The sequence below is a fragment of the Watersipora subatra genome, chromosome 9 (genome assembly GCF_963576615.1).
Source record: "Watersipora subatra chromosome 9, tzWatSuba1.1, whole genome shotgun sequence".
Classification (NCBI taxonomy): Eukaryota; Metazoa; Bryozoa; class Gymnolaemata; order Cheilostomatida; family Watersiporidae; genus Watersipora; species Watersipora subatra.
In genome coordinates, this window is record NC_088716.1 from 40,657,915 (window position 1) to 40,685,364 (window position 27,450).

Below are 27,450 nucleotides of genomic sequence, written 5' to 3' on the forward strand. Positions count from 1 at the left end.
GCTACAGGACAAACGGAAAAGGGTAAACATCAGGTCATCTCAGCCGGAGATGGGCAACAATATGACGCGATGATGAGGCCAATGCACTGAACTGTACCTGTCGTGTCACCAGCCATCGGCAACATAAGCATCGTTACAATACACTTGCAAAATAAATTATACATGAGCCAGATTTGGTTCCCTAAATAGACTTAATGACAAGCATACACTATAGATAAGCTAACAACGAGACGGCTGCACCCCAATTACCCGAAACTCGCTCATTGGATTTCAAGCTACAACAGCCAATTTTCAATGTTCATTATGCAAACAATGACCAGGTACAATAAACATTGCGCGAGCATAATTAGATGATGAAGTTGGGCCACTCATAGTTGTTGCATTTCAACAATAGAATCCAGCGCGTAGCTGTTACTCGGCTATGACATAACCTATGACAGGACCAGCGCCGTGCCTTATCAGACTGCATCAAATATTTGGCAACCATATTACTTCATCACGCCTATTGCTACATCTCCAAGAACACCTGATACAGTTGTCAGCAGTGTTAATAGGAATGCATACCTTTCAATGCTTTACAGTTATATCAGATTTCAAATTTGTCTAAGCTCGAATGAGTTGTACAAACGCAAGTTATTCTTGATCAGAAGGCAACTACGTTGGTTTAGACATTAGAGAGTTCAGAAAGATCTGAGCTCATATTTTAAATTTCTCACTAAAAATGATGATGTAATGACAAATGTGGCCAAAGATTGTATTATAGGCAACATATGAACAAAAATATGGGTATAAATAGAGATGGGTATGTCTGCAGTCCTAATGGCTACATATAAACAGTTGGCAGAGCCAAAGAAAATTCAAGTACCATAACATTAAATATATAGAAAATGTATAAACTCTGTTGATCAGGCATTAAATACTAAATATAAATTGAAAACTAATATTAAACACAACGGGCATCAAGCCGAATTATTATTTACATCTTTATTATTTACTACGTTAATTTATGGTAAGTGTAGAAGAGACAATCAACCCTCAAGTGAAATATTATCATTATAAAACGCCATATCTAGTCTGCCATGTTCCAAATTTAGCTATATATTCCCTTAAAAACATTCCGTTTTCCTCTTTTTAACACGCCAAGAAGATTTGTAGTATAAAAGCTACCAAGCCCAAAACTGCAGGACCAATATGAAAAATTTAGGAACTTTTATTTCCCAATATATTAAAATCAGCTATCCTTTTATCTGGCTGTTTCATATTACCCAAGCAGTTCATTGATAAATCAACTGGTGTTTTTCATATTGTAATTTTTCTGCCCTTGGGACTAGCCCAAAACAATCAAAAGCTGTTTGATTGATGACTTTGGTATACTTTTATACAAAATTCTTCTGATTTATCAAAGCCAATTTTGGCAAGCAAGGGCTAAAAAGTCAGATTGAGGTGGCAGAGGCCAACTCATTGCTTCAGATGTATTGTTAAGAATCATAATAAGAATGTCCAGCTGCAAATTGATACTATTTGGCAAGTTATGGAAAAAATAGCTTTAAAGACTGCTGGCGTGTTGACCCACCGAGTATCACATATTAAGCAGTATTAAAAGCTACCAATAATAGAACCTTTACTATAATAAGAGCTGTCTTCGTCTATTCCAACCCACAGTTAGATATTGGGAAGAAGATCACTTCCTACAATATTAAAACTCATAACAATCTGCTTAGCAGCCTGGCACGATAGCACCCGCGCTAATTGTTAACATTCCTATTATTTTAGAATAATTGTACACATACTTATTCTTTGCGCTTTATAGGCACACCTGACCATCTTTGCAGGGTTCTAGTTGTTATATTCGACATGGACCTACCAAAAGTGTGCTTATCGATACCCAATAGAAAGAACCTCTCATTGTCACACATTGACAAACAATTCCACGAAATATCTTTTATTCTCCTATAACTATAACGCTCCAAGCAGATTGGCTGAGATAGCACTGAATTCTTAATAACTTCCCTGAGCAAGGCTTCAATATGGGAAATGGAGGACATGAGAAGAGTTTCTTCATAGCCTACACTTTGAAGGTTTAATAGCGTTAAACATGTTCGAGTGTTTTAAAATAAGGCTATCGAGTTTGTGTGATAGTCTGAGTACATTTTAGATTCAGTGCAGTGTCATGATAAAAGTTGGATAATAAAAATTACATGCGCTTTATAGCAGCATGTTCTAAATCATCGAATATGATTTTATATACTTCTATTGCGTTCTTTTTTACCATTCTCATAATTGATATATGTATAACTTGATATTGGCATTGATAATCATCTATGTTCTTTGTTACATGCCGAAAAGAAAAAATTGATAAAATGACAAAAATCAGGAATTTTTGAGTGAGTTGAACAAACGTGTTTTAAAAGTTGATAATCTACATGTAGTAGTATTGCGGATGACTATGATATACGCTAGAAATCCTATAGTCTCGAATTCCGCAGTAGTTTAAGGCAGATATGACTAAATCTATACATTTTGGTAAAAATCCCTAGGAAAAAACCTATTTTAACCACGAGTAATGTTTTCCTGGATTGCACATTGTACTATGTAAGCTGTAATTAAATAGTACCCTCCTGCCGCATATGAGCAAAAAAACAGGTTAATGTGAATTGCTGTCATTAAAGCTACATAACTGAATATCAATACAGGTAACTAAAAACCGTTACGCTATGGGCAACACATATTTTGCCTCTTCATTTCCTTGTATCAAAAACTTTTGACAAACTGTTTGGAATAATCTAATAATAACCATTAAAACCAATTTGGTATCAACACGATTAAAGGCACATCCTCATTGAACCCAGTTACTTCAGACATGCCTAGCTAAATAATGTAAAATAAATAAATAATTGAAGTCTTATTAGCACCACTCTATATAATCAAGAGTAATATTATATTTATATTATATATAGCATATATATAATATATTATATCACTACTGCTGAATTTCAAATACCAATCTTGTTTCAATTTTTCACCGCACATACTTATATAAGCTATTTGCGCAGGCAGCAGTAAAAATGTCAGTTGGCTGCATTTGAACATTCTGTCCCATGAAGGGCAGATCAAGGGAAGTCAACCTATATTTGGTTTCAACATAAATCAAAGTGTGAAAGGGTTATTACAGTGTGAAGTTTGTAAAACTGTGTGTCACGGCTTTGGTACGCTGCATTTGCTTAAAGCTGTTTAGAGCGCCGATGGAATAACTATGCAGTGAGATACATTGGGTATATTGTATTATGTATCATGTTGTATTATGTTGTACAGGTCTATATGTATTATGGGTCTTTTATTTTTGTATCATTCACTGGATACAAATTATAATCATGTAAATCAATCGGTCAAATTTCCGGTTGCCCCATTATTACAACTTCCAGTACGTTATTACAGATGGTGAATGACTAGCTCAAGGTGACCCAGGTTAGCACAAGCAACTGAGCTGCGATACAGAAAAAGATTTTCAGGAGAATTCTTGGAACAAGCTGTCATCTGGCCTGCACTTAGTGGGGCGCACCATGGAACAGGGAGCACCACGGAACAGGGCGCAGCACAAAACGCGCGCACCACGCTACGTGGGCGACTCATGTGAAAAAGTGGTGTGTGCCATAGCTCATTACTTTATAAAGCAGCCTTTTGACAACCGTATGACACTTTCATTTGTCATCATAGTTGCAAAGCCGAAACTTGGTAGCCAAATGAAATTGTGAAAATGTCGATCCGGCATTGCTACAGAGAAACAAACTAACATATAATAATCTAGAATACCTAATGATGGCAGTAAGGATAGCTCCATGCCTTGAAACACTTCATCAGAAATAAAATTTCTTTTAATCAGAGGCTCGACCAATAATTTGCTGGTATATCTCTTGTAAACTAAATGAAAAATAGCTTTAAGGCAAATGATTCCTTCATTCTGCTTGGTTTTCCTAATACGAATGAGAACAAAAAGATTTAAACTGACTAGATCTTTTACATATCTAAAGCTACACATGAGATACTTATTCATGTGTCGGTACTAGCTTTGAGTATTATACTAACAAGCCCGCAAATGGAATATGAAGTTGTCTGCACACGAAAGTTCGATCTTTTTATGGGACAGAGAGAGATTTTGCCAATTGTAATATGTTGAAAATAAAGAAGAATTAATGAACTTAAAAATAAAAGTAAGATGAAACAACTAGTAGACAAGACAGCTTGTGCAGAATTCCGGAAGGTGCCGGCAACTTTCTTCTAGCGAGAAACAATATTATGGAGGTCTAGACAAACAGAATTGTACCTCAAATAATATTTGTACGCACCAGATGTTTAATGCACAACCAGAACAGCTCGGTTAAACATCACGCCTTTCGGAGAATAGTTTCTGAATGGATAAAAATGTTGGCTTAGCAAATTGTCGTGTGAGTATTCTTGCCAGAACTAATTGTCACATCCTATACAATAGTTAGAAAAAAAACACCAGAAACCCCGCCCACTACCGCTATACGTGTTAAAAAGACAGTAATATTGCTAGTTAGAGAAAACTGTTTATCAGTACCGAAGTAGAGATCATCGCTCGCCTGCCTTCAGCCTGTGTCTCATTGTTTGGCATCGCAATTTACTGAATTCAATATTAAAAATGAATTTGACAGACTGGGGCCAATACCTAAACACCATCTCAACATCTCAATACCAATACTTGCATTTTGTCATCCAACACCCAGTATTAATATCCAACACTCTATCTAACAATACCCCATACTCACTACCAATACTTTTATCTGACAATGTCTAATATCTAATATCCACTGCTGAGCTTTTCTATATTAAAATATCTAATAACAATTATACTGATACTAGCAACATAAGATTCCAATATAGTCTCCAAGATTCAATGGTATTTTAAGGGTATTGGTCATGCAATGCTAATTGGACAAAAGTATTGGTCCAAATCTTGAACTTTAACGACCAACCAATACTAGAGCAAATTATTTACCATTGATACATGGCTTGCGGCGGGTGGAGGCTGAGCCTAAAAAGTTTACTGGGGGCATCAGAATTTTACTGATAAATGTAGACACAGCTAGACATCCTTTTCTAACAAGACCCTGACCCAAGATGCCATGTATAAGGTGATCGAAATGCTGACCTCTAGAACATGACTGTTCTATTTTGAATTATCCAACATACACAGCCTTGGTTATTATTGCTCAATATTCTTCAATTAGTACCTCATCTCATGGGTATTTGCTTCATGTGCGCTTTTGGTAACATGGTACGGCATGATGATGTTATTTCGATGGCTGTATTAAAGAGATAAGTCTGGAGTATAAACCGCCTGAAAACGGTTAGCACTAACCATCCATGTCATTATTTTACCTCATTGACAGAACCTCAGGTATGGTTGCCACTAACCAGCTATCAGCCAGGAGTGTCTAGAGCATAATATTTAAAACAAATATATATCATCCAGGTGTGACTGAAATGACTGACAAGTATACGATGGAAGGCATTATCATTTCCAATCGGGATAAAGCTTTAGCGAAGATAAAAGAGCATTCAATACGATCCCAGAAAATATTTCGCAATGCAGTAACTGTGTTTGATTTGTCTGGCAATTAATACCTCCTGCAAAGCGACTGATTAAACCTTCCAGAGGCTAGCAACAGGTATAAATATGGCCTCTGTTGCAATAGCTATGCAAACACCTTTATCTCGGAATCTCATGAGCAAATCACGTAGCCTACAATGGCCATAATAATTATAAAAATATAATCTATAACATACATTCATAGGCTTGTATGTGTGTTGGATAATTGTGCTCTTGAGAAGAATACTGTGTCACCGAGGCACGTATTTCTTAATCTCTTATGAAACCTAATAGTTGTTGACTTAACAGAAAATCAATTCAAGTGATTTGCAAATAAAAGCCTGATGCAATTCAATACAATTAGCTAATGGCTTGCACGATTCACTAAGCAATGCTTAGGCTGTTAAGATGGTATAAACCCTAAAGCAGTTTTGGTATTTTGCCAAATATTTCTTTCGGTCAAGAATGGGCACTGCTTTCCGTGACGAATGAATGCTGTGCTGCATTATCCTTGAAAAGAGTGCGGATTGTTCGATATGTACTAAAAGTGGTGATATGATCTTGTACAGAATTTAGGCATGCGTATCATTATGCAGGACAACCATTAAGAGACTTAGTACCACGCTGCTACTGACATCGCGTTAATCCTTTGCGTAAAGCTAACATCTAGCATGACACTGATAATCCTTCACTATATATAGCATATTGTACATAGTTACCGATTGTTGTTTATTAATATCTTTCCAGTGTAGAGTGACAAGAGACTCGGACCATTTTAAGATGATGATGGCATATCTGGGGAGAGTTACTACAAACTAACTGAAGGCCTTACAGTGCAAGCTACTTCAATTGTAAAGATGAACCTGCACAAAATTTTAGAAAATGTTATCAGAAAGTATCGGTAATTTTCTATCATGTGTTCGTTTTAATGCTTGAGGTGACCTGGCTGCCAGGATATTGTAAGATTAAAGGGTCAAATTTGGTTGCGGTTAAAATGCTCTGATCAAACTAAAGTGCGGTTACGCGGCCTATAGTTGCAGAGACCGACAGGATAGAGACGAGTAATGCTTCAACTTGACTGCAATAGCCGAAATCAACTAGCGATGTCATTTTTCTTCTGAGTGTTTTCCACGATCAAGTTTTGTCGCCTTTAATCTTGAAACATCCTGGTTGTCAGATAAACAATCGCAAATGATAGAAAAATACTGATATTTTCTGATGAAATTTACTAAAGTTTTGTGCAAATTCATCATTAAACTAATGAAAGAGGGCTTCTCTGTTCAATACACTTGAGGTATATCACAGCGCAATGCAATCGCATCTAACACTAAGATATATAATATATCATTATTGTTGCTATCTCTTTGGCTACCAAAAACATGGTCTTTCGACACTGATTACAAACAAAAAATGGCGCGAGGTCATCAAAAAAACCGCCTCGATGAGCTAAAGAATGTTTCATTTTCCTTTTCCACAAAATTAACATCTTTCCCTTCAAGCACGAGTTGGTAGGTATGCTTCAAGAGCATCTCAGACCAATTTTCCTCTAATATCGTATTCTGGATAACTCCTGACCAGTACAACAATGATTTACAGCGGAACCTCGCTGCTCGACCTCCTTCTTACTCGAACAATTCGGTACTTACACAATAATTTCGAGTAGAAAATACATTTGAATTTGAACAGATTTCCGGTGCTCGAATCAGTCGAGTTAAGTCGGAAAACGCCAAGTAAGAACAAAAAGAGTCGAGTAAAATTCACTTCTCGATCATTTGGTGCGACTCGGACCGCTAGCAGAGTAAAACATACACAGTTCATCTGATTATTTTTCGCCAATTTTTCTATTTTCTTCAGTTGCTTTACCCTTAATAATGGGTTTACATGGTTTGTAATATTTTGGGTATTTCTCTTAGGAGTGAAAACGGATTAAAATACCACTATTTCATACGGATAAAATGGGTTTCAATTTTCAAACAAACCGGTGCTCGACTACCAAATCGAAGCAAATCATTGTCGAGCTCCAAAATATATATATAATATCGAAATGATAGTAACCCATAAGTTAAGTTAAATAATGAAGATTATATAAGAGGGTTGCTGTCAGCTTTTCCAGTATGTTCTATCACACAGACTCTCAATCATTGAAATGCAATGTGAAAAGCCATTTCCAGAGGAAGTCAAACTGGTGTAATAGACAAAAAAATTATCATTTGCTACAATGCTTTGTATCATCATGTACTAAAAGGCAACTATGTCGATATCATTGTAAATTATTATAGTCATTGCATACCTGTTAGTAAATGTTTGAAATAGAACATCAAAACAGTTGAAATGCCCACAAAAAGAGATGCGATGTAAAATCTATCATAAATGAGTCAACGGGGAGACTGTCTTTCCAGCATGTTTTACAAAATATAATTCCTATGGCAGTCATTGCTCTCAAGCAGATTGAGATCTCTTTCCTGATCTGATCGGGCCTACATGACAGTTAGAAAGGGATAAAGCTGCCAAGATAAGCTGCCACCAAAGATTTCACAAAAAGAGTTGAATGCCAGTTTGTTGGCAGCTTTACCAATGAAAGTTTGTTTACAAGAGCTTTACAATTTTACTTATTGCCTGTGATTTGTTGAAGATCTACGCTGTATAGCTGATCAGTAAAGGGTGGAACTAGAACTTCACGATTTCCAAAAATCACCAGACGATTCGATATAGCAAATAGACAAATCACTATATATCGTAATATTATTATGTAAAAAACTTTAAAATTTTTGTTAATATTTATGTGTATATTTTAACTTGAAACGAAACAGTTTTGTGTTCATGATAATTAGAAACATTTATTTCATGAATGAAGGTTATGGAATGAGCTTATTGTAAGACTAGAAGGCCTGTGCGATTTCGTTCTAGTATCACTCACTCTGAAAATCCTCAGCTGTGAGCGACTACTGAGTACTGACTATTCTATTCTATTTCTATGACTACTTCCTGAGGCCAAAGTGTGAATAGAGCTTTGCGGTTTCCAAAATCACCAGACGATTTGATATTGCAAATTTGCATTATCGCATCATAATGTATCCCAAATCATCTATTTATGGACGATTCATGATATATCGCAATATTATTATTATGCAAAAATCATTGTAAATTTCTGTTAAGATGTATTTTTAAAGTTTAACTTAAAACGAAACAGTTTTGTGTTCGTGATAATTAGAAACATTTATTTCATGAATGATCATGCGCGTGGAAGGACATGGAAAGAGCTTGTTATAAGACTAGAAGGCCCATGCGTTCAAGTTCCAGTATCACTCTCTCTGAGAATCACCAAGGAGATAAATTGTAGTGAAAATCAATACATATAGCAAAGCAAAAGAAGAGCTTTATTACCAGCTAATGTTATACCTTTTAGCATTTTACATGTTCTTTATAGTCAAACCTCTGCATGCAATGTCAATTGGTTTTTAAATTTGCCATAGATGTAAAATCCATAGTATTTTGAAACAAATTTTCTCATAAAAATACGGTATATTGAGTTTAAAACTCAAAAAACTAAGGATAAATAATTCAAGTGAATGCACAAAACATTAAAATCCATCATCTGAAATTTTGAAAATTGAAGTTACATGTATGTGTAAAAATGTCATTAAATGTGAAAATTCTTAAAACCCTTCAAGTAACCATGGATGTACAGATATTACACCTGTACGCTAGCCATGACAATGTTTTTACGCACATACAGTATTAGGTATTAGGCTAATATCTACCGTCGATTAAGCATTATGAAAAATACCTATGGTACATATGAATGGTAAATGAAAATAGAAATACCAGGAAGGCAAACAAAGAACAGGTAAAAATACGTAACATTTACCGCAATATACTCTACAGTAGCCCAACATCTGCTTACATGCTCGTGCACACGCAATATACTCTACAGTAGCCTACCATCTGCTTACATGCTCGTGCACAAGCAATATACTCTACAGTAGCCTAACATCTGCTTACATGCTCGTGCACACGCAATATACTCAACAGTAGCCTAACATCTGCTTACATGCTCGTGCACACGCAATATACTCTACAGTAGCCAAACATCTGCGTACATGCTCGTGCATCCAAAAAAGTGAAAAATTTGTAATTTAATGTAATCGTCCAAAGTTTATACTTACTATGAAGAGGGGTGTTCGTTTAATGACAAAATGACTCAAAGAGGGGTTACGTTATGAAAAGCCGTTGGAAAACCCGTCGTTAATGACTCGAAAATTTTCATAGTGTAAATACTTTATCTTAGAGAAAGGAAAATGGAAGTGTAGGCTTACACATACAAGTGGTGATAAATATGCAAAGTGGAGCTTACTTTAACTTACACCAGGTCAAGTTTAAGCTCTCTCTGTTTATATATATTTTGCTAGTTTATATATTTATGTGATATTTTCAATTTTTTCAGTCTCTTCACTTACGAATCTGTATCCATCGGTTTTTTTTGACGTCATCAAGTCGTTTGCACACGCGCTCGTTCACGAAAAAGCCGCCATTTTTGTAGAAAACGATCGTTTTTCTTTGATGTATTAGTACATTTAAGTGTTGTTTTGATACTATAATAAAAAAATGCAAACAAAAACATCGTTTTCAAATTATCATTGCAAAAGCTTCGTGTTTCTAACGAAAAAATTGTCAATAAAAATGGCCGACAACGATAAAATGAAGTCACAAAAAAACGAAGGATTGTTTCAAGAAATTTCAAAAGTAGCATAATGTAAATTACTTTGGATATAGAGACAAATACCTACTCAAATATCACATTGTATGCTGCAAAATATGTAAATTGAAGTAATGGTAGGTAGGGATTTGGTTGTACTACTAAATAAAGGTTTGACTGTACAGCTAAATGATGCGACAAGCAGACGGCACATCCTTCATGCCTATAAATTTTTGTTTAAATTTTTTTCACATGAATGTCTTTCATTATGGTACATCTATGAAGTGGCATAGATGTACTTCTCATAAGAGATAAAGATCATCATACACTGTGAAGCGCAAGAATTACACTAACACATATAGTCAGCGTCACAAGTACAGATCTTCCTACCAGCATCGCAAAACTCAAACAATGCTATCATGAACTAGTTACTAACAACTAAATTCAACATTTGCACATCTAGACAATAAACATTTCTTTTTAATCAGCCCCTTTTTACATACTTGCTTATGCAATATTCACAATATTGTTTACCCAAAATGACTTATAAATATATAGCAATTATCAGAACGTGATCAACAGCATGAGCGAGAAGTAATCACCCGGTTATTATTTTCAATGAAATTGCATTTCGGCTGTTGACTACAGATTGAAATAATATCTCATGCATAAAACTGAGACAAAACGCATAACACCTCTGCTGCATATTCATCTCGCAAATCAGATGCATAGCTTTTAGTTGTTTGAAGGAAATCCTTCTGACAACATAAACAATTTTGTTTCACAATTGCGATCCAACCAGCATTGCAAAGTAAGGAATGATTTGAGACCCAAGTTACTATCATCAGGTTTTCTACTGCGAGTGTTAAACAGGGACGCTCTCGGCATATGCGTCAGAAAGAGAAAAACCGCCTAGAGAGTTGCTAAGTTCTCACGTTCATCCTTGAGAATAACCGTCTGCTTTGCCTATCAAGGTTTGCAGATAAAGTAAATCAGGTTTTAGTTCGGCTATCTTGGCGCCACTTGCAATACAGGATTAGCAACCCATAATCAAATTTATGATATTCGTGTAAGATAAAAGATAATATCCAGAAACTGATTAATAATCCATGGTAAAGTTTGATGCTATGGCAAACGTGAAAGGTGTTGTGTAGAGAAATTGCTGGTGCACAAAGCTGCAACCTACACTTTTTTTATAGAATACATGGAGCTCGCGGGTTACGATGGTCCCGATTTATGCTGTTTCGAGGTTACGAACTTCCATGAAAATATAAAAATGATGCTAAGCATCATTCAATCTGCGTCAAAGTCATTTAATCTGCGAGTTAAACAATTGCGAACTAATTTGTAGAACGAAACAGATGAATATGCTGTGCAGCGGTTGTCACTAAGTTTCTGTCGCTTTATTCAGTTTCAATATTATTCCACTTTGGCGGGAACACCATCTTATTAAAATTTACTTTAATTCATATGGTAAAAAATTGTTTTCTATTTGTCTAATAAAATACTTTGTCATAATATTTGTTAAATTTTATTATGCAACAATACTGTCCAGGCCACTGCATGTAGAATAATTTATTTATGATGTTCCGACATACTAAAATTCAGGTTGTACCTCGTCTTATGAACGGATCAACGTCGTAAGTCAAGAACCCCCTTATATAGACATGCCAGATGTAAGCAGCAATCATTGAGTTGTCAGACGAACATGGGTAGTTGGTTTTATAGATTTGTTCAATATTTATGTGTATATTGCTGAAAAGTGAAGATTGCAAAATCTTGTGTCCCCTAAACTAAATGAAACTGATAAAAAAGGAGAAAAGTTGCTGATACAAACCAATCATACCACAGTTACTGTACAGCCATTAAATTAAATAGTTAAGTTGTTTTTCCCTTTTTGAAGGTCAAAAGTGGTGAGTTTGGAAAGATCTTGAAATGGATTAGGTAACTCAAATGTATTTTATTGTTCATATAACATAAAATTCATATAACGTCAATGTTCTCGGAATGGATTATTTGGGTTGTAGGAGCCTCTAATGCAGTAGCGTATTCAGGGACCTGCTGATCGATGTGCCCGTGTTTTCCCATTTCTTTCAATTCCGGGATAGAAAACAACTTAACAGTCTTGTAATATGTAACAGCAGTTCATGAAAAAAAACCCTAGTGATTGTAATAAGCACATTCTATTTGAACATATAAAGATCAGAGATATATTCCATCAAAGTAAAACTATCCCACACCAATATGAGTTATCAAAACCGCATACAGAACAAGCCAAGCTCAAACATGTAGTGGACAAGTATTGATTTACGGGCATCACTTTGTACCAAACGCACTGAGCGTACCAAAATTTTGTCATAGTAGTATGGTTTCCTAATATTTTCGGTTAAAATATGCAATTTCTAAAATGAAAATCAGAAATACAAAAACAAGTGACATGTAACGTTTTTACTTCTACATTGTTTGGCTTTTCAAACCTGATTTAAAGAGGATCTACTTTAAAAAAATCATCCTTTCATAATTTTTAACAAAAAAGGGCAAAGAGCTTAACATAAAGATATGGATACACGTCTTAAAGATAAACTTGCACAAATTTTTAGTACATTTCTTCAGAAAGTGTCGGTATTTTTTATCATTCATGATAGTTTTTGATGTTTGAGGTGGTCTGACTACCAAGATGTTTCAAGATTAAAATCAACAAAACTTAATCATGAATAAAACGCTCAAATCTTGAATGTTGAATCTTGAAACATCTTTGACAGTCAAATCACCTTAAGTAAACATCAAAAACAATCACAAATGATAGAAAAATACCGATAATTTCTGATAAAATCTACTAAAATTTTGTGTAAATTCATCTTTAATCAAAGCACTCTGTCAATAGTAAGAAAAGCGAGTTGAGCGGAATACAGAGAGCAAACAGATGCTAATTAACCTTTTCCTAAACACAAACTAGACATCAACTGGACATCAACTGGATAACCTAAAAATGATACACATATATATAGCAAGAGGCTTAAGGAGGCGGAATGTCATGAAAACGATTTTACGGGATAATAACAGAATCAATTCATCACATCTGACACTGCCATGGACTAGGTTCTTGGCCAGTTTCTAAGGTTTAACCTGTCAGAGTTCCAACCATGAAATGCGATACCATTAATTACTGCGACCCTACGAAGCATCTTATCATTATGAAATAACCAAAGTTATGAATGAGCTGATGGAATCATCTGCTAACATACAGTTGATGTCTTTTTCTAGCAAGCTAATGGTCTATAAGATAACATTGATGAAGATTTATAGGCATTTGGCAATGCCTCCAAATGTATGCCTATCATGGCTAACATCAAAGAGATTGGGATGTAATTTTTGCTAAAATTGTAAACAGCCATCACTGTACAGTGTAATGATTTGGCACCACGCGCCTTGCGTAATCCACTAATAGAGCCTAGCTAAACCATTAGTTTGTGATGGTTGGAAGAGAGTCAGCCCTTATACAACCCAAATACAAAGGTGATCGTTTCAAGACACCCTTGTTGCAACCGCTCATCTGTACATCGGTGCTATTAGCATGCAGTATCATGTTCATTCATAGCATCTCTTTCTTAATTAGTTTATAATTATACATTTTTTGTTAACAACGTTCACCGAGAGCCCTGAGCGCCAGTCCTACCTGCTTACTTTGGAACAGTTCAAAAACGACCTGTGAGAAACTGACCTGTGTTGACAGAATACAACCGTGGAAATTTATGAAGATATATGCACTTTGAAATTTTGACAAGGTTACCATGAGTTAAAGATAACAGAAATGGCCTCCAAAGAAACCCTTGTTTATTGATACTGATGTTTATTTGCATAGCCCGCTGCCAGCAGCAATGCCTCTAACCTATGAATGGGTGATGTTAAACCTAACAATATTTTTCCAACTCTTGTAAGTTGAACTCAGGCTGCCCACAGAAGACAAAACAATCAACAGAGCCATCTAAGCTCATCGCCGTGTTATCTTATGACCGCCATCAACAGGGTATGCACACCAAGAGGTTTTCACCTCACTCTCTTACTATATCATCGCTCACCGTGAAAACAGAAAATTAATAACTAATTCTGTTGACCAACCAAGTATCAAATCCCTGTTAAAATATCTCAAATAATAATATATTTCAAATAATAATATATTTCAAATAATAAAACCTGCAATGCATTAAGCTGATTTAAGTCTTACAAACATGTCTTGGAAGTCAAAATCAAAAAAATAAAAATGAACTACGTTCTGCTAATCAGGGTTACATTCTGTCCATGAACACAGGTTGTTCCTCTATAAACATGATTTGCTTTATATAAACATGGTTTAATCCTATATGTTCTATAGATAGTCCTAGATTCTAAAACTGACAAATAATTGGAGAATTTTCATGACCAAACAAGCATATCAATGGGTTGTACTTGGGTCTGAACATCCTGCTAATAGATTAATGAGCAACCACCAAACCTGTTATAAGGGTTCTCATAAAAATGTTGCCTTTTTATCAATTCAAACAATTATTATTACTGTTATTGTCTTTTCGGGGTGTTTTCAGCTTTTAAAATAAATAGAATAAATGTCACGGTAAGAGACAGTACGAAGATAACAACATTTCGCCTCCAATCTTGCCTGATGATGCTTTATCGTTGTCAGATAGTTCACTCGGAATGAGCCAGATTACAATGAGCCAATGAGCGCGCGGATGAGACGGACATCTTTCTGGAACATTTCTAGAGCAAGCTGCCATTTGGTTCACCTTGGAGAGTATACACTATAAGTGGGCTATTCTATGTAAAAGAATTTAAGTAGGCCTAACGCATGGTTCTACTGTTTACGTTATAGTGCAGCTATAGTGCAGTTATAGAGCAGTTATTGTTCAATTCTAGTGCAGCTACAGTGCAATTATAGTGCAGTTACGGTGCAATTATAGTGCAGTTATAGTGCAATTGTAGTGCAGATATAAAGCAGTTATAGTGCAGTTTTCATGAGTCATCCTGATTGACAGGCTCAACTTGAGACAGCCAAAATCTACTAATAAAAGCCATGCCAGTCCAGCTGTCTTTCTGAAGCAATGGTTAAGGTTTGGAAAAAGAATTACATCGCAGAGGATTCAAACTCATGAAATTTGGCTTGGTAGGCCAAAGCGCCAATATACTCCAAACTACCACTTTTTATTGTTTCAGAGCAGTAACTGTTGTGCGCATGCTTACTCAAAATATATATGCAGACAGTTACTAAATGTATCTGTGTTTTATGGGCATACATGAAGATCTTTCGCACAGCACTAGACTGCCAGGGTACAGCAAATAATAATAACAGGACTATGCTATTCCTAGTTGGACAAGTCAATTCAAATCCTCCCACATTGACTAACATTTACAATCAGAGTAGCTCATGTACTTTTAGCTTGAAATTTTTTTGGCTTAAGCGTAGGTAGGACTTTTGCCATTGGTGGGTAAGCCAGACAGCTGGGAAAGCACCTGGTAACAACAGTATATACATAGTAAGCGAGTTACAATCAGTTAATGTCCTTCAAAAACAAAAATGCTTGAGGGAGAAATATACTTTCTATTGCGGGCAGAGCAACAAAATTCGAATCTGGATTTATCAACGGCAAAAACTAGGCTACATTATAGAATATTAAATCATACTGAGACTACATATTTACAGGTCATAGATTTTTGTTGAAACTTCAGGCATGGTAATAAATATATGCAATAATATAAATATATATTCGGTGGTGCGAACAACTCAATAGTTCAAAAACTTCCGAATAGAGAAACACAAACCGGTTTGCTATTAGTAACTAGATCTTTATAAATGTATGTCATCGTGTGAACATCTTAAGGCTTTCTAAGTGATTAGTGTTCAACTAGGTTTAGGATAAATTGGCGTTTTTAGTACATCATTTAAAGTAAACTCAGAGATCAAATCTAGTAGCTTGAGGCTATTTGGAACTAACTGGCAACTCAACTATGATTTAAAGGTTGACTTGCAACAAAATTCACATTACAGTTATTTGATATGAAAAGATTCACCATGTCTTACTCTGTTGTGTTGTAGGTGCAAAATATGTGGAAAGGTGATTATAAGCTCTTAAAAGCTCAAAAACGAACAAAAAATCGCAGCCACACGAGACCGCCGTAGTTTGGATTCGCTTTCCAAAACGGCTCAAATGTGATGTAGTTGTGAGAGATGGTTTCTGTTTACACTTTCATGCAATCTTATTCGTCGAAATATTTTCACAAATATACTTCACGCATTCAATAAAACCATGTCTATTGTTTTTACGCGTCTGTTTTATCATCATCGTAATGCTGTCACTTTAAGCAGTGATATTCTATAACTTACCATAAAAATTCGTTTAATTTTTTAGCCTTAGTTTGAAGGAGTACATATCATTGTCTGATAATCATGACGAGCCTGTTGGTCACTTGTGATAATCGAAAAGTGCTGCGGAAATTATTTGCGAAGTATTGAGTCACATGATCAGATTACGACTAGCCGATTAGACTAAACCGAAACAAAACTGTAAAGTAGCGAGCATCTATATTTGATACTGGGTCTTCGGTAAAACCCAGTGTTTGTCATAAACTAGTGCTACGATAAGTTTTATATTGAGCTTTTTATTGGCCTTTCAATTCACGTGAGAACATCACGTGACAAAACAATAACCAAATTTCATGACTACGTCATCGAAATAAAGAGATTCCAATCTACTGCGGCTTTTCGTTTTTAAGCTTTTAAGAGCTTTTAATCACATTCCCACATATTTTGCACCTACAACACAACAGAGTAAGACATGGTGAATCTTTTGATACCAAATAACTGTAATGTGAATTTTATTGCAAGTCAACCTTTAAGGTGCTATATTTTAAGTGAATGATCGTCAGCAACCAAACTTTCCCATGTCAGAAGGTTCGGTTAGCAGAAAAATCTCAAGTAAATGATGCCAAACAGCTGACATTCGAATAAATTCGATAACACCCAATTTGGATCAACCAGGCATAAACGAAGCTCACATTTGATCGGGCAGTTTATATTTAGCAAATACAATATTAACCTTACTTTTTCATAATTTATTGATAAATTAGGATTGATCTATTGATCTATTGTGCGTGTATATGTGTGTCCGTCCAGTAGTCAGATTTGAAACACGCCATCTCCTGTGAACTTTGGGTTAGTCAGATATTAAGAAATCACCACTGATAGACAAAACACAATCGCTGTTAACCAGTAACATGTAATTCAGAGTATATGAGAGCGACTGTTCTTTCGTCAGCCTTATGAAATAGAAATATTTTTCATCCTTTCAATAGAATATAATAATCATCAATGGCTAAGAACAAATCATGAGGTATTGCTAAACCGTTATATCTATATAAGCCCATTTCCCAATAGTGAAGTAACATGTCAGATAAAACTTTTTTAGCAGCGGAATCGCGATTGCACAAGATTTCTGTATAACAGACGAACACATGATTATGGCTACCAACCATCCGCAAGGTCTAGTTCGAGAAGCAGCAGGCTGTTTCGCTCTCAATTGTTTTAATAACGCGAGATGAATTGATATTTCAACTGACGAAACTCGGTCTGGCTCTTTGCAATCAATTCGTTCGTTTATTGCACAGGTCTAATGAGAATCACTTCAAATCAGATATCAACAGACTGCAACAGGTGTCACTACTTGGAAAAATGCCAGGACTTCAAATTGACTTCTAATTTAAAAAGTCACCGGTAGAATCTAGGTCATTCCCAATGAGTTAAGTTTGGCGAAAAAATAAAAATAAAAAACATTGGTCAAATAAGCAAATTGATTAAAAACATGTTGTGTAGACTTCAACTGCAACTAAATATAGCCTTAATTCCTACTGCGCAACTACGAAGTACAGATAATCAAGGGTTTGGTAAGTAAGATTGACAGATTCTAAACCTTAATGTAGTTTACTTAGCATGGCAGGGCAAATAGAAGCTGTAGAAGTTTACAAAAATGTCGAGTTGAGGCATTTTTAATTGGGTCAATCTTGACCTTAATATACATAGAATACAGTCAAACCCTCAACAAATAAAGTTGATTAGTTCTATAACCTAGTTTATCTGTCAAAACCATTACATCTTACAGCAAAATGTCTTCATGAAAATACATTGGATTCAGTTCAATTCCTTCTACAGCACAATAACTTGACAAATATTTCAAGTAACTAATTATATACTACATCAAATCAAATATATTTAAAAAAACAATTTATGGCAAAATATATAAGCAAAAACCTAGACTAGCAAAATATCAAGAACAAAGGGTTTTAATTGTTATGTTACTTGATAGATGTCCAAAACAAAAATGCTTATAGAGAATACTCTAAATTAGCTTACACAGACTGAAGAAATGCATTGTTTGAGTAGCTAAAGCAATAGCTAAGTACAGTGTAATAGAAGTCATGTAGACCTGCATGTCATGTAGACCCGCATGTCATGTAGACCCGCATGTCATGTAGACTCGCATGTCATGTAGACCTGCATGTCAGGTAGACCCGCGTGTCATATAGACCCGCGTGTCATATAGACCCGCGTGTCATATAGACCCGCGTGTCATATAGAACTGTATGTCATATAGACCTGCATGTCATGTAGACCTGCATATAATATAGACCTGCATGTCATATAGACCTGCATGTAGTGGCATTATAACAGGTAACATTATAGGTAACATTATATATGATATTGCCAGGTAAATAAATAATTTACATGTAACAGCAAGGCAGTGTCATAGTATACATACTCCAGAATATATGCGTATTATGTTACCTTTCTATTATATACAATATATTACGATATTACCTTACCTTGACATGTCTTGCTATTACCTGTGTGTATATATTACTGTTATTGTATATTTCTATATATATATACTGTATATACTACTGTTATTATATATTTATATATGTATATACTGTATATATTACTGTTATTACATATTTATATATGTATATACTGCATATATTACCGTTATTATATATTTATATATGTATATATTGTATATATTACTGTTATTGTATATTTCTATATATATATACTGTATATACTACTGTTATTATATGTTTATATATGTATATACTGTATATATTACTGTTATTACATATTTATATATGTATATACTGTATATATTACTGTTATTGTATATTTATATATGTATATACTGTATATATTACTGTTATTGTACATTTATATATGTATATACTGCATATATTACTGTTATTACATATTTATATATGTATATACTGTATATATTACTGTTATTACATATTTATATATGTATATACTGTATATATTACTGTTATTGTATATTTATATATGTATATACTGTATATATTACTGTTATTGTATATTTATATATGTATATACTGTGTATATGACTGTTATTATATATTTATATACTGTATATATTACTGTTATTGTATATTTATATATGTATATACTGTGTATATTACTGTTATTATATATTTATATACTGTATATATTACTGTTATTATATATTTATACATGTATATACTGTATATATTACTGTTATTGTATATTTATATATGTATATACTGTATATACTGTATATACTGTATATATTACTGTTATTATATATTTATATATGTATATACTGTATATATTCACTGCTGAAGTAAATAGTTATCCAAAACATAATTACTTAAGTAAGGCTAATAAGAAAGAATACTCAACATGAAAGGAACTAAACCGTACGACCTGATGAGAGGATAGACTACATCCTTGAAACTGACAGTAGCTGGAAGCTAAGTGCAACCTATTCTTCAAGCTATAAATATATATTTGTAGTTTCAAATCAAATCAGTTGAACTAAATTAAATTTTAATTCAGTTTCAACTAAATTGAGAGTTGAGTATATTAAAATTAGAGATTGTTATGACTAAAATTTCTCATGGCAGCTACAACGCTGTTTCATGCTTGGCATATATATTACAATGTCACTTTGACATTACACAGATATTAAAGTAATATTTATATATACAGTGAAACTCGGAAAACTCGCCCTTGGATAGCTCGAACACATGGTTAACTCGAACGGATTTGTTTGGTCCGTTCTCACGCAATGATAATTTGCTTTAGATAACTCGACCTTAACTTCGTTAACTCGAACACTTTTTTGCCCAACAGCTACCGAGATGGTTGTTATTGCTTTAGAATATCACTTTATCCCAAGCCATAGAGATAAACATCAACCTTAAGTAGTTCGTAGGCATCATTATTACCACTATCCGCAAAATAATTTCGTTAACGACTTTTCTAAAGGTTTGCAAAAAATCAAATTTTACCAAACATCCGCTTTGGGATATCCCTTTGAAAGCAAGGAGAAGCGAGATAACCTTCAGATAAACTTAAAGAAAAATCGGCACAATTGGTTTTTGTTAAACCGCTCAAAAGAAAAATATGTCTTTTTTTCTGAGCGTTTCAACCGCGATCAAGTTTTGCTTATTTTAATCTGAAAATGTCCTGGCAGTCACATCACCTAAAACAAACAAACAAACAAATCTCAAGTAATAGGAAAATATTTATACTTTCTGATAAAAATTGTTAAAACATTACATGAGAGGCCCCTTAACTTGCAACGAGCAATCAATGCTTTTGATTTATATATAGTTTGTATGAGTACTGATAAATACATGCACTTGTGACAGTGTTCTCATAACTTAAACGCTCTGATAACTCGAACACTTTCTCTCGGCCCCGTGAAGGTCGAGTTAGCCGAGTTTCACTGAAAATACTTCACTGACATGTAGTGACAGGTGGCTGTATGACAGTGTAGACATACAGTAGCAATGTAATACTAGCAGCATACAAGAGACAACCATAAACAAACATCAAGATTACCAACACCTATTGTTCTGATAATTTCTGTGTTATATAACAACGAAATCATATGTAATATACATGTATGTCACAAGTAATGAATTAAAATAAATGATTGTAAATTATACAAAATTAAACAGTTTAAATAAAATACACTGTAATAGAATTACATTGCACAATCAAATCAGTCAAACTACTAGTCTAAGAGGAGTACAAATTTATACTGGCTACTATTTGGTAAGTTGACGGTCAGGAAACATATGAACAAATAAATATTGTACTATCTGGTCTAAAAATAGTGAAAGAAAGCGCAACAGGACCTCTATTGAATATAGAAAGACTAGCTTATCAATAGTTTGCCTGTGCTCTCACTCCCAACTAATTGCTCGTAGCCATTCTTCACACAGTGCGCATAAACACTCAGTCATTTACATTCCCTGTATAACGATAAAGAGAACACGGGCACTTCATTTGCCAGACAAAGCTGCCTTTCACTGTTTGTGTATTATAACAAGGATGATAGAATGTCTCGCAGGTATACATGTATGCGAGTATGAATACACAAATTACAAAACACTTTCACAAGCCCTAGGCAATAATTCATCCGTGACAAAGTGAACATATTTGCCATCTGCGTTACATTGAAAATACGCCTGATTTATAGTTGATGGAAAATTACATTCAAAATTGTTCATTTCGCAAATGGGAAATTGCGCAAGCTCTCATACATTAGTAACTTTCCCTCTTCAAGGTAGTATCGTGAATGGAAAACACCACTTTTGTGTACAACTGACAAATATTTTGATCCTTCCAATAGGGAAGCAAATCACCATCAAAAGCTACAATTGCATAAGCCATCACTTTTATCATTTCCATCACTTCCATCACGAAGCAACTTTATGATGAAATTTTTCAGGTCACCAAGAGCAAACCCAAACAATGTGCTGTTACCCTTTTATCTAACCCAACAACAAGAAGGTCGATAACCTGCTACTCCTGAGCACCTCTCAAACGTTTCTCATCCCTTTACTCTCCTACCTCATTCATTATGTATCCACGATGCGGATAATACGAACTCGGAGTTGTGAGCATGTAGAGTTACCGTGCGATGTTACTGCATTTCAATGAACATTCACATGCGGTGGATTAATTAACAACCGTACTTTCTATAAAGATAAAGATTTCTACTCCAGAGGTCATACAGGTCATTATACACCGGAGGTCATTGCGGGGCGCATTCAGAGCTGCTCAAATTAAAATCAGAATGACTCCAGTGTGTAAAATGGCTAAAATGGAATAGCTTGCACATCATTTACTCGCACATCAACCGCAGTACCACTTTCATCTTACACAAACATGAAACGATCGATAAAAATTTGTGAGTAACGAAACTAAATTGACTCACAGATTTTTACTGTTTCCATCTTACGGATAACTTATGGATTAATCGTGTCATGGAAATACAGTGTATGAGATAATGAAACGTCGTGTTACATGTTAATAACCAGCCTATGTGACATGAATTGCTAATTAAACAAGCACAAGGGGCTGAATTGGCTACAAAAACCGCTGTCATATGCCTACAGGCAAATCTGTTACCCTACGATACGAGCTTCAGAAGATGTGAAAGTAGAATTGACTAGCGAGCATTAATTAAGAGCAAGGGGTAGCAACACAAGTCGGTTTTCAATACGGATGCTGACATTGAGTCATTGGGCACAGGATTTGGATGACATCAACACCAGGTCCACCACATTGGAATCGATTCATAACGCTTTGCTCTTTCTCGTTGCCTAATTTCTGTTAGCAATGAGCATTTTTGTATCTTAAAAAGTTACCACAAACAACATATTGAATGTTTACAAATAATAAACAGAAGCTTATTCGAAATAGTTTTGAAGCCATAATTTTATTGGCCAATATATCAATATATCACAGGCCTTTTTATTGGAAAATAGCTATTTAGGACTAAGATAGGAGCATATTAGCATAATAACAAAAAAAAATGCTGGGACCAGAATCAGTAAGCAATATCTTTTGTCCTTGACATTTAATTTTATCAAGATGCTTGTAACATGACTTATATGTCTTCTTAGCATACAACATCCAAATTTATTTTTCAAATAACTAATATTTTAAACTTTGTTAGATTATTTTAAAATGATACGGTTATTAGTTGAAATAGTTCTTGCGAGCATTTTAGACTTCATTTTAAAACACCGCCCTTGAAAGTCACTGAGCCAGCCACAATAGAACAGCAGGAACACCAAATACTCCCAAGCCAATCAATCTTCAGTCGTATTGTTAAGGTTGTGAATCGAATTCATGAGCAAATTCGCTCATAAGTTCTCAAGTGTGCTTCTGCTTTTAGGATGATAATGATAACATCGATAAACAAACTCGGTCTGTTGTTACTAACCTATCTACACATGTTTATTGCCAAAAATCAAAGATTTGAAACATAAGCTGAGGTAGCTTCTTTTGTAGACATCGCTACATACGATTGTGGACTATTCTTGCAATACTCTACATCGTAGACCTTGTACAGAAAGGCAGAATGCAGACAAACGATCTATTATTTTGCGAATAAGGCCCTGGTGAATGGAATGAAGGCAAAAGGTTTTGTGGTTAAAACGTACAGCATGATGTTCTATAAAAAACACAATGTTTTTGTAATAAAAACATTGTTCTCGTCTACAACTCTACAGCATATATAAATAAGGTTTTCAACTCGTAACAACGTAAACTAAAAAGTCATTTCGAGGGACAGTAATTCTGACATGATCCCGGTGTGAGACGATTTCTCATATGAAGGTCAACACCATCCAAACAACTGGCATGAATGTCATTAAAGCTTTCAATCGTGTCCAGATCACAGCCATTGGTTTGCCATTAGTATCTAGATCCTTATAAATGTATGTCATCGTGTGAACATCTTACGGCTTACTAAATGATTAGTGTTCAACTAGGTTTAGGATAAATTGGCGTGTTTTGTACATCATTTAGAGTAAACTCAGACACAAAATCTAGTAGCTTAATGTATTACAAATTAATTGGCAATTCAACTGTGATTTAAAGGTGAACTTACACACAAAATTTGAGTTGATTTCATCAGAAAGTATCGGTATTTTTCTATCATATGCGATTGTTTTTGACATTTGCGGCGGTCTGACTGCCAGGATGTTTCAAGATTAAAATCGATAAATTGTTATCGCAGTTGAAAAGCTCATATCAAGCAAATGCGCTATTATGGCATCTATAGTTGCAGAGACATAAAAATAATAAAATCTACGTAAAAAACTTTGTTTAAGTTCATCTTTAAGGTGCGATATTTTCGATGAATGCTTGTCAAAGGTTAGTCGCGCAGCAACCGAACTTTCCGATGTCAGAAATTTGGGTTAGGAGAAAAGGCATAAGTAGTTTATAACTAGTGAACACACTATTCATCTTACTTTTTCATAATATATAGTAATAAATTCAACTTTGTCATTGTGTGTGTCGGTTAATCCGTTTAACTCCTATGATTTTCCACATTTTTTGTGAGTTCATCCAAACTTCACACACATACGGCTCTCCGCCTTCCACGAGGTCGGTAAAAATATTTGGTCTCAAAACTGCATCCGGTTCCTGAGAACCAGCCTCTTAGAACTTGCAGTCTATCTGATTACGATGAAGGAAATGACAGGCATCACCAATCTTACCGCTAGTGTATATTAAAAATGCAACAAATTGAATCGCGCAAAATTATGACAGAAAATAGCTTACAGGGTTACTCATTTTAAACTTCGGGTACTTGGCCCGAGATCCATACTTTGGAAGCTTCAGTTACGTTTCTTTGAAGTCACCCCTATAGCAACTTGACTGGCTAGCAATTGACATTTAGTTCGTCTAAATCTAAACAAACTTTTCTTTAATAAAAATAAATTATTGGCTATTTACTTAAATAGATATTCTTCTTTTTTTCCATTAAATTGTCGATAAGACCACTCAAGATTGTCGATAAGACCACTCAAGATTGTACCGCATTTGGGTCGTTTGGCATTACGCAATGACCAATGAAAGAAGCTAGCTCTAACTAGCTGCCGAGGAAAGTGTGAAAACTAGCCCTACATCTTCAAAAATAATATAATATTACAGGGAATCTAGGAATCTTTTGTGTGACAAACTGATAAACTATAACCGTATTGAGCCTGAAGTGAACACAAGTTTTGCGTCTACACACTGCAGTAGATGTATATCATTTGCTAAGAATACAGGCGTCAACAAAACTGTCTTCTAATCTAAAAAATATCAGCCTTCATTTATCAAATAGTGTGAACCATTTTTGCTCGCCTGTTCCGGCACTCACCAGATAGTCAGCTGGGGGCGTGAGCATAGTAGAAGTCAAATTTCCCACAAGGTACATTCAGTTGCATAGACCTAGCCGGTGCGCCACTAAGTGTTCTACGTAACAGCGGTAAATATTTAGACAAATCTTACAGAGGTATGTAGGGAAGTGAAGCATCGCGTTTCCGTCTGCATTAGAGATCTGACCCAGAAGGTTTCAGCGGCAGCTGACTCTTCTACCAATATGCACATGGCTGGCACCAGGAAGGCAAACCCTAGGTAAGCCTGCAACAGAACGGTTGTCATAGATATCTTAAGGCAATAGTTTTCCTCTTCAGCTAATTCGAACACATGTATTGGTAAATTTATTGATGGTAATTAATCAATTAAGACAGCTTGACTACCCTCACCAAACAAATTTACTGCAAAATGTTTTGTGATAACTAGACAAATATGTTTTTGGATTATCTGTTCACAAATTCAAAAGAAAGCGATAGCATGATTAACTGAAATATATAAAATAATATAAAATGGTTAAACAAATTTTGAAAACGAAACGCTCGACAGGATTTCAAAATTCAATTTTCAAAAACACAAAAGGTGACCAAGTGGTGAGATTTGTTCGTCTATTGCCAAATTCATAACGACCAACTTTCCAGTGATACTCCGCTACTAGCATCCAGTACTTGTAGACAGCAGAGAAAACATTGCATTTCCCAATAATGACATACTTTAGGCATCACCATTATGCAACTGTTGAATGCATGTGCAAAGTTGTTTCATGGTGTGAAGTGAATCCAAATAAATAACATCTACGCAATAATTATCATTGTAATGCTCAACAAGACTCACTATATAAAAACATCATGAGTGCTGTTTGTATGCAAAATGGAAATCATTTCAGTTTCTGTTTTTGTATTCATCATCAGTTGTGTGTCATTGATGGTCACCATGTAACATAGTAGACTATACAAATGATACATTCACATAACAATGATGCATTGGTACTCTGAAGTTGTTTCCCTTGTGCGGTAACAAAATTGTCATTGGAGAAATTGTGGCTCTTTATTTCGCCATAGCATTAAAATCTACAGTTCTGATGCATGGTTGAAGCTTCTAGAAGCTACCTATATATCCAGAAATCAGTTTGTCGCAAACCTTTGGGCCAGAGACAGAAACAACAATAGCAAGGTTGGTTGTTTGTGAAAGGACGATTGCTTCAGGAGATGATTTGGCTCCAAAATGTAAGATCCATAAAACCGATTAGCATTAATCTGCATCACCACCACTATTGGATATAACATAAAGATGATCAAAATGCATCGAGACGCGTGTACAAAATTACGAAAAACCGTAGATTAGCAAAACAACAACAAAAAAATTATAATTTAGCAAGAGTATGCAATGTTTGGAACCACAGGGAATCACTCATCCCAAGTTTGCTATGTCATTCCGGATATTTACAAATTATCATCGCATAGTCTTGCTTGGAGAAGCACGGAGAAAGACAAACGACAAGCTGAACCGAACATGCTGACAAAGAGTTGCGAAGACTAATCCTTACTCCTTTGCTTGTTTAGCGTGGCGAACGCGGAGCAGGAAATTAAAACAAGCAATTAATTCATTGACTGCTTGTTTCAGTTTGAAAATGTCAAATAGTTACAGTTTTATGTTTTGTCATGTACTCGTACAACTCTAAACATAGCAGACAATTTAAGCAAATAATAACTATTGATAACAATTCGCAATCAATGTGCAAACAACGCAAAAAAATTATGTGATCGAAGACCGCACCACACATTTTCATGCCCGGTGATTGGCTGATGGTAACACTACCTATTGTAACCTATCGATCACCTCCCTCACTCATGTCTCTCCCATGGCAGCTCATCAACCAGCAAGTGGCTTGGCCCTCAA

General features: G+C 35.0%; 1 protein-coding gene across 1 annotated transcript in view; it reads right to left on the reverse strand.

Annotated features, from left to right (window-relative positions):
- The window catches only part of LOC137404283 (uncharacterized), a 97,207-nt gene that overhangs the window by 60,819 nt on the left and 8,938 nt on the right, over positions 1–27,450 (reverse strand). The window contains exon 6 of the mRNA XM_068090467.1: positions 25,687–25,818. Coding sequence (XP_067946568.1) covers positions 25,687–25,818 — 132 coding nt within the window. The remainder of the gene's footprint in view (positions 1–25,686; positions 25,819–27,450) is intronic.